At 23.2% G+C, this 10588-nt stretch overlaps 1 protein-coding gene across 1 annotated transcript; it reads right to left on the bottom strand.

The window, feature by feature from the left end:
- Nucleotides 1-293: 293 nt before the first annotated feature.
- LOC112596762 (DNA repair protein RAD50-like) lies at nucleotides 294-9975 on the bottom strand. The gene is made up of 9 exons (XM_025342544.1): nucleotides 9894-9975; nucleotides 8153-8278; nucleotides 7877-8063; nucleotides 7141-7311; nucleotides 5028-5326; nucleotides 2914-3050; nucleotides 2602-2682; nucleotides 2251-2352; nucleotides 294-596 (listed from the first exon to the last, which is right to left on the bottom strand). The coding sequence occupies exons 1-9, from the start codon at nucleotides 9973-9975 to the stop codon at nucleotides 294-296; spliced, it is 1488 nt and encodes a 495-aa protein (XP_025198329.1).
- Between the last annotated feature and the right edge of the window lie 613 nt (nucleotides 9976-10588).

Below are 10588 nucleotides of genomic sequence, written 5' to 3'. Positions count from 1 at the left end.
GTAATCAAAACTATCAAAAAACTACTTTAAACATTTTATTGGCTTTTAAAATAGTTCATCACTGCAGTAAATAGTTAATAATTGATTTTTAATATATTATTTATGAATCACGATAATTATACAATATGTTCTATAATATACATTAAAGTTTTGTTAGTACTTAATGTAAATAAATATTTTTCAATAACATATTTTTTCTTGATTTCACAAGTCACAACGTAACTAATAGTTTAGGGTTGTATTGTAAAATATTAAACTCACTTAAGTATAGTATTTTAATGTTACATTAAGTATTATGCTATGAATTTCGGTGATCGTTTGTAGGAAAATAATGGATATTTATGTCGTATGGCTGGGCATTTTTTTAATTCTTGTGGTTTATCTTTGCAACAGTAACGATTTAAGCAAGAGCAAATCGTGGTAGGTTTTTGGGTTTTTAATTTGTTGTCATCAATTGTATCTATGGATATTCCTTTGTAAATTATAAACCAAAAAATAAACATAAATCCAAATGCCGTCAACATGCCTATTAAAAAAGCCCATATGGACGTCATCTTGAAATCATATAAATTTTGTAATGTCATAACCGGTTTATTCTGTAATATAATCCAATATAGTCATATAAAATGTTATAATAAAATAATGCATATTTACTTATATATTTATTATGTTTGGTTGATTTTTGTGATGATTAAAACAAAATAAAAACACTGTGGAATTTTACACGATTATATGTATGTATGAAAAAAATAGTGATGGTATTTATAATTTTTAGATATTAAGTACAGTTTATTTAGACAATAAGTAGATATGATCAAATAAAATAATTATATACTACATAAATAATATTTTGTACCCTTCCTCCTTCATATCCCTCGATATTTCATATATCATAAAATGTTTTTTACATCATACAATATATTGTCATTGTTACTTAGACTTGTCTCGATCGGATGTATAAGAGTAAAATTGTTATAAGAGGTATCTATTTTTATTGATTGGAATTTTTTTCTTACTAATTATAATTTGACTATTTAGGTATTATTGATACATTGAATTTTAATAAGTATTTTAGTTTCATAATAACTTAATGAACGCAATACGTTAACTAAGTGACTTACTAGCTGATCATAGTCCCATGATATATTGTATTGGTGATTTGGATTATAATATTTATTTTCATTTTTTATACTCGATATTGGTGTTGTCAGTACATTTGAAAAGTTGCATAAGATTAATAATATACCAAAGTGCATGATTTATTTTATGATGTACACATTATTGAATAGAAAAAAGAATTATAAACAAAATACTTAGTTATATAAAAAAACTCGACAAAAAACATTAGTCATACATTATATAAATACATTGACTTTATTGAAGTAGGTACTAGGATACCGTTTTTTAAAATACGCTTATTTCCAGGGTGATTATTTTATCAAAAACACTGATTATTTAAAAAAATTAAAAACATGCTTTTCTAAAATTGTTTAACATTTTAAATTGTTTTCCTTTATATTACAGTATTACACCCCTCTATCAGTTTTTTATTTTCAGACATTAAATTATACAAAAAATGCCATAAATTAATAAAATTAATATTTTTATAAACTTGTATATTTTGTTTGATATTAAATTCAGTACAGCAATTACAATACACACATTTTAGATTAAATTAAACAAGATGGTATATTAGTACGTTTTATATTAAATTCTCAAACATTTCTATTCAGTTAATAATTTCTAATCGACATAAAAATAAACTAATAAAAATTGAAAATGAGTCATCCCTTTAAATAACACAAAAAGAAATAGAAGTGTTTTGACAATATCTTCGTAAATAAAAAATGATTGTTATCATAATTTTATTGAAAATTTCAAATACCTATTTATGGTTATTTGATTTTGAGTATTACTAAAAAAAAAAAGAAAATTGGAATTGCACAAAAATTCTCATTTTTCTTTAATTTTTTTTTTGTTTTCCTGATTCAAAAAAAAATTCAAAATTGTTTACTATTTTATTGTACCATCTAGGTCTATTTTTCTATCAGAAACTTCAACTATTTTTAAACAAATTTTACTGCCCAAAAATTGATGTCAGACAGAAAAAAAAACACTCAAAATTGTGAAATCAATACATTCATCACTCAGAATTTAAAATACACAAATAGTAATACATTCAACTCAATATGTAATAACACAATAAGGTTTGGGTTATAACAATTTATTTTTTTTCAAACAATTTTTCACAAGTTTATTTTGTCGATCTAATTTCAGTTTCATTGTTTTAATATACTTTTCTGTCTTTTCGATAGACCTTTTAACTTCAAGATAATGATTGATTTGATCATCCTAAAAAATAATAAACTTTTATTATATTGTAATATAATAACAAATATCAAAATGTTGTGATTTTTTTTTAATTCAAATTGGCTGTTCTGTAAAAAATTATTGTTTATACATTATATTTTAATTATTTGAATATTTATTTCCTATCGGTCAAAAACAATATCGGTTTTTATTTTCAATTGCTAATCTAGGTATAATTTTATTTTTAATACCTTAATTATATTTTTTAAATTCCATACAATATTTACTTACTTCAGTTTCTTCATTGTATATTGTTTCGTTATCATCATCATCATCGTGGTCTTTATCATTATTCTCTACTTCTAAAGTTATCTAAATATTGTAGAATAGATTACCAAATAAATTAAATAATAATAATTTTTGCTTTTATAATCATACGTTACGCTATCATAATAGATATTCGTGAATTCTCTATATTATTGTCTTTATATTTATAATTTAGGTATATAGTTTATAGAAATAAATAATGTATCTATGTTTTACACATTTTTATGTTTTATAACATTTATTATAAAATGAATATTGCATATAAGTGATAATTACCTTTTGAGTAATAGACGTTATTCTCAGTAATTTATTTTTAAAATGTTTAATTTCTGCGTTCAACGATGGTAAACCTAAATTAAGTTCAAACTTTTCCAAATGATATTTTTTCTTCAAATAATCTTGACGAACAACACCTAAATATAAATTTAAAAATAAATCTTAAATTATGGAAATCAACCGCGATATTAATAGTATTTCAATACATTTTATCAGATTTATCAGAATCATAAATTATTATTAGAAACCAAAGAATTTCACGTATTTGCATATATTTTTTGGTTGATATTATTGTGTGCTGATAATCTATTGATTTTTTACTTTTAATATTAGTATTGTTACATTATAAATTAATACAATAAAATAATATATATAAGAAATAAATAAATATTTAATTACCTAAATTTAATGTCTTAATTATAAAAGAAAAGTATTGAAATTATTAATAAATTGTAGGTATTATCTATTTATTGATTTTGTTTTCGGTAAAACACGATTGCGTACGGTCCTTATCGATATACGCAATCGTGAACATTAAATATTTACGATTGTGTACGATTTTTATCTGCAACTTTGAAGCACTATTGCCATTTGTTTTGAACTTATAGAACAGGGGTGGCCATACTTTTATTGGTCACGATCTACTAAAAATATACTTCACCTTTGAGGATCGACTTATTAATCGACTTATTGATCGACTATTATTAAGAAACACATAGAGCGCGTGGCCCTAAAAATAAATTCTAATATGATCGACTTTGAGATTGTCAAAAAATTTTTAAAAAAAAGTGGTACCATAACATAGATATTATTATTATTATTATTATATTATTTTAACATTTTATTATTTTTAATTATTTTAATTTGTATACTATATTATAACATAGGTATTTTTCGAAAATTGAGATTTTTAAGTGGTACCATAACTTAAGTCATTTTTCCAATATTTAAATTTTACTGATCACAAATAAAAACAATTTGGCAACCTTGCACAGTAAATCGTTTGCAACAATCGTTTGACTTTGGGGTGAATATTAAAGTTAATAGTTTAACGTACGCAATCGTGTTCTCAAAAAGATACATCGTACGCAATCGTGTGGTACCCTTTTTTTTAATCACGAGTCCCCACACAAATATGTTTAGAGTGACTCATAATCTTTTTGATGAATAAAAAAATAATAAAATATTAAAACTAAAAACTAAAAAAATATGTAAATTATATACCTAAGCATATTTTTTTTTTTTTTATTAACATTTGAATTTCAAATCTGATTGAAATTTTTCATTTAATGATAAATAATGGTGTTGATTATTTTGTTATAGTTCTAAAAAATTCACGAATCACGAGGGATTTCAAACTTATTAAAATACATAATACATTGTTTTACTTATTAGTATGTATATACTATTTATTTCTTTATACTCGAAGTAAAAACTATATTTGTTGTTATTAACAAAGTCATAATTTTATTTGTTGTATCTAGGTGGCTAGGTATATGGAATATGATAGAAATTTACAATATTGATTTATTTCATCCATTAGATTAATTTGCTTTAGTTTTCCAAGATTAAAATTTTATGTTGGGTTGTCAGAATATTTATTACGCACATTTAAGTACAATAATCTATTTTATCTACCTAGTTCAAAATTTGTTATTAACTTGAGCACCGTCTGTTATTAAGATGATTTTTGACTACAAACATACTCAAACTATAATAACTAATAATATTTCGAAATATTGTTTATGATTTCAAAACTAGTACTTATCCATTGCAATTATCATTATAACATATTAGACATCAAAATTAGTTGAAAAAAAAAAATTAATTGACGTGGAAAAGTATTACAAAATATGGGCATAAATATTCCTCATAAAGTTAAATAACTGAATACAAAAACATTTAATATCGTAATAAAAAGGTAATAAATTATATAAAGATTAAATATAATAAATGTACTTAATATTGAATTAAATCATTGCATTTTGTTTATATACATATTAAATGAAATATTTTCCAATGGCACTCTTTAATTAATTTAAAACTGTAAGAATTTCTAGTTTTCTATTACCAATTTTTAGCCCTATTCTCAATATAAAATATTATATGCATACCTAGGTGATGTTTAAGTTTTTTATTCTTCTCTTTTATTTCGATTTGTTCCTTTAATAGTTTTTTGTTCATTATCCTGACGTTATGCATGTCCGCTTCAAATACCGTGTTTCGTATATGTTTCGAAGTCATAAAACTTTCGTGTAGCATTTGCTGCTCGTTGATGGCATCGATTATTTTGAATTGAATATCGTTCAGGTAAATTGAAGTCGACATCAATTTTTTTTTTATGAATTTCTCATATTTTTCAGCCGGTATGCGTTTGGTTAACTTGTTAACGCCGGCCACCAAGACGTTTGTCCTATATGTATAATATTAACATATTTAGGCAATACAATGAATACATGTATTATGTATTACACGCAAAACTTGAGCAGATCGAGTTTAGTCCCGTGACCTAAATTTAAACTTAATTCAATCATATTTTCACATTAAAATTTTTTTTTTGTATTCTCGTAAGTCTAAATCTTAGTCTCCCATATAAGTATATATTAATATTAACATATTTCATGCGAACCATGATTAAGATAAGTTACATAATATATTAGTATATTACTACCATTCAAGGTTATGATTAGAAGTATTATGGTTGTTTTAAATTTTAACATTACTAAAGACTTAAGTACCTAACTCTACTATGATTTTTATACAACTGCAACCGTCTTTGTCGTTTCAGGATTTGTTATTTTAATATAATACATAGATTGCGTTAGAGCGTCATCACTCACTAATTATCATTGATAATAATACTTATCGTTACTTATTAATAAGTAGAAAACGGTTTTAAATTCTCTAAAATCAAGAAAAACGCTTTAAAAAAATACGATTTAATGCACACATAACAAATTTTTTTTTTTAAATGCACTAAAATATTCTCTTGAAATAATTTTTAACAATGAAAAAATTTGTTTGAAAATATAAATTTTTATTCTTAAATATTAATTAATTGTATCATTATATTTACCTAAATGTCGATACGTACCAACAATAATTTCATCTGGCATCACATTTATCTGATTGATAAAAATATAATAAATAATAAAAATAGAAGTACGACATTAATTTAATTCTTATAGAATGAATGTTAACTACATTTTTATTGAACTTTATCCATTAATTTATAAAAATGACTTAAAACATAAAAATGCACTAAAAATGTCAAAGAAATGCTCTAAAAAGCAAAAAAGTTTTATTAATACAAAATAAAAGTTACATTTTTTAATTCTTTGATGTATGAAATTAATTTTGTATTTTAAAAGCAATATTTTCGGAAATTCAGAAAAAAATGCATTTACATTTAAATCCGTTCCCTACTAATAAGTAATAGGCACATACTTTTTGATAAATATAGATAATTTAATAGTATATTATAAAGTTAATAAGTATACGAATATGATACATTATATAATATGTATATAGTATATATATATATTATCGGCGTTTTCGAATTGTGTGCGAATATCAGTAGGTATTTAGGATAAATTGCGCGCGCAGTTTTTTCGCGACAGAATCGAGTTGCGTGTCCGGATTGGAATAATAACACCAAAGAATAATGATATACGTGATAAAGTTATAATAAATAATCAAATATTAACAAAGGGTGGAAGTCTCCACAATTATAATGTATATATAATAATGATATAAGAATAATAATTATATTTACTAAAAAAATATATACTATATATAATATATATATTATATACTATATTTATTATAATAAAAATAATAATATAATATAATAAAAAAAAAAAATAAAAAAAATAATAAAATAGTAAATATAATAAAATAATATTTTTATTTTACTATATTTACTTTTATTATTTTTACTTTAAAATAATCTACGAAAATCGGTCGTCTATTCAAACTTGTATGCGTGTAGTTCGATGTCACGAAAAATACGCGCACGCAATTCGGACCTATTCCGAAAAATAGGCACACGCAATTCGGTTGTCAACCAACATTTTTTTTTTTTTTTGGCACGTAATTCGGATGTAGCCTATTTTATACATTTATACACAGTTAGTAGAGTTGACTAATAATTAGATAAATTATTTATCTAGTTTTGAATGAACTAAAATAAAATAAGAATATAAAGAATATTAGGTGCATACACACTTATAGGTTTCGACGTTTTGAAGTTGTCTATTAATTTCGAGCTCGATGTTTTCAGTTTCGATTTCAATTTCATCAAGTTTCTTAGTCATTTCAACGTTTATTTTATCAAAATATTCTTCTAAGGTTATGATGGCTTTCTCTACTTCGGCAATTACTTGGTGTATCGATATTCTATTAAGAAATCGTACAATCTATACAAATATGATTTATGAATCTTCAAATAAATAAACTAACGCGATGAATCATAATAATATTGTCACTTATCGAATTATGATTTAGATATTGATTTTGCATACCTATTATTTTTAACGCTTATCCGTATATTCAATAACCAAAAGTCTTAAACATATTTAATAAACAAAATAATAATGACTAATATTCGAGGGATACGGTATAACAAATTTATTTGGAAAAAGTTTGTAACGATTTAAAAGTCAAAGGTCTAACCTACGTGAAAAGTTTTTACGAAATGGACAATAATGGACTTTAAATTGTTGTCGTTATTATTATTTTGCGTGAGGGTGAAAGTCGTTTGCAATTCGATAAAATAATAACCGAGTAAAATAATATTAATATATTTGAGATACTTTTTTTAAGTACAATGCCAACCTTGATTATGAAGTATAAAAAATTGTCATAATTTGCTCAAAAATTAAAAAATTGAAAATACAAAGTATACACACATTGTACATGTGTAAAAAAAAAGTACAAAATAAATAGTTTATATCAAACTTACTTATTCACTGTAATTGCATTATGAACGACATTATACATGCTGCCAAAAATCGATTTATTCGATTTTGATAGAATAATGGACTGGCGAAACCTATCTTTCGATATTTTTGGGATTTTAGGAGTGACTGGTAGTAAATTATCTTGCTCGAAATTTAAAGCAAAGGGCATCCATGATATGTCGATAGTGTCTACATACCAAAACATTAATAATATGACATTATGAAGTATAATATAATATTGCATGGATTTCGAGAAACGAATGAAATTAGTATTTTACTTGAAGTGATAAGGTCGGGTTGTACTTTTATCGAATTCAATTCTATTACTTCACATTCGCATCTAAGTAGCAAAATATTTTTTATCAAAAATTTCAGTTTCGCTTGTATTTGTTCTGGTGTACACTCTAAGAAAAAAACATTTGAACTAACTTTAGATTTAAAGTGAGATCATAAGTTTATATTTTGGGTTTTTATATTGTATATATGTTACGGTAAAGGTACGAAAACCAGTAAATGTCCGAATTTCGGAAATTTACTGATCGATTTCGGTAAAACTTAGGATAAACAAATTAGTTTGGTCAAACCCCAAATGATTATTATAGTTCGAACTTTTACAAATGAGATTTGGTAAATCTTAGGATAAACAACTAGTGTAGATAACAGTCCGATATTTTTTACCAATTATATGTCATATTTTTTCCCTTGCTTTGTTCTCGTATAAAAAAATAATAATTATTATTATTTAAGTATATTATATATTTATTATATATTTTAGTATTAGATAGATACACACATTTATATTATTAATAATTATTATATATTGTTCATACACATAGGAACTTTATTAACTATATTTTAGTAGTATATTAAATATTTATAATATCTAATATATTCGAATTTAGAACAAATTTATTATTAAATTCATAATCTATTTATTTGTGCAGGCTTTAATCTAACCAGGCAGATTTACCCAATTCCGTTTGTAAAAGTTCGAACTATAATAATCATTCGGGGTTTGACCAAACTAATTTGTTTATCCTAAGTTTTACCGATTTTCATACCTTTACCGTAACATATATAACATATATATATATATAAAGAAAAAGAAAACATTTAAAGGAGTAATATGATATTATGCTACAATTGACATTGGGTCGGAATAAAAAGACATAATTGTTTTATGCGATATATAGTTATCACTTATTACATATTTTATTATACGTTTTTTCGTTGTTATTTTATTCAAATAAGGATTACAACTAACATTATATAAGTGATTAATATAACATACGTAATTTGATAGTATAAATTAAGTTCATCTTGTTAGTTATACAAAATTATTTTTTTTTTTTAGAAAATCAAATAAAAATAATAAAGATTAGGTATTATTTATAATTAAAGATCTGATTAACCTACTTCTTATAAGCTTATGTGATTTGTTTGGATACAAGGAGTCATGATTATTAACATATAATAAATCAAAACAGTAATATTACAATTGCTTAAATTTAAAATAAATAACATTTTTACATTATTATAAATATTGAAAAACAAATATTTTTATACTTATATAAAACAATATTCAAGATAAATACATTACTACAGATACAATAACAAAAAATAATTATAAATGGTTATTATTAATGCACATTATTCTCTAATTATTTCAAAAATAAATATTTATATACTAAGGATTTAATATATATTCTAATTAAAATAGCATAGAATTGAATATTGAAATAAGTCGATTCAAAATAATCCATAAAAGATTTACTAGCATAGTTTATCGAAAAATCATGATTTCTAAATTATCATTATTATTTACTAAAATCTTTATAATAATTATCTAATTTAATCTACCAAAATAAGTATATAATAAAAATTATTTATACAAGTACCTGGTAGAATACTAAACAATTTTGGGTATACAAGTATAGATTTATAGCTTAAGATTTAAAATAATATCATGTTCCAAAAGTGATTTTTAGCAACTGTAAAAGTATTATGTTTTTATTTTACCTTTTAAGGGTGTCTCTAAAAATGGTTCCTGTTCATCACCGGTGAAATACCAAGTAGTACCTGGCTCACTTATAGTTGACATTATACTATTATTAACAGATTATAATGTTGTGAAAACTTTAGTGAAATACGTAACTTTGCAATGAGTTAGGAATTAAGTTTTTTTATAAAAATTTTTTGTTTACTAGGCAACACAATAGTTATTAAATATAAGTACCTACAAACCGGATATGGCAATAGGTTTTCGAGAACATTTTCAGTATATAAAAAAAATTTTCAACGAAATTATGTCGTAAAATATTGAATTATCGCTGATAATAGTTTTGTTGGGAAAATTTTTTTGTTTAACAACAAATGTGTCACAGATTATTTATTTTTTTATGTTGGCCAAAAGATATACAATTAATTAATATTTTATGGTCACTTTTTTTAAAAAATATTTATACTTTTTATAAGACTTTCAACTTATGAACTAATTTATGAGAATTGTTTAATGATTGTTCGATCATTCCCGAATAGCGACCGTTAACTAAAAAAACGTAGGTACCTATATGATATTGGTTTGTGCCAAAAAAGTAGTTATAATATATATTAGGTACATGAGTAATTGCAAGTGAATAAAAAATTTTTAAGTTATTCGGCTAACTCGAAAAATAATATTAAGAGAAATAATAATTTATACTTTAGAAGATACA

The sequence above is a fragment of the Melanaphis sacchari genome, unplaced genomic scaffold (genome assembly GCF_002803265.2).
Source record: "Melanaphis sacchari strain LSU unplaced genomic scaffold, SCAv2.0 Contig34_pilon_pilon, whole genome shotgun sequence".
In the NCBI taxonomy this organism is placed as follows: domain Eukaryota; kingdom Metazoa; phylum Arthropoda; class Insecta; order Hemiptera; family Aphididae; genus Melanaphis; species Melanaphis sacchari.
Note: the sequence above shows the minus strand (reverse complement) of the source record. Positions and strands in the feature narration are given on the sequence as shown.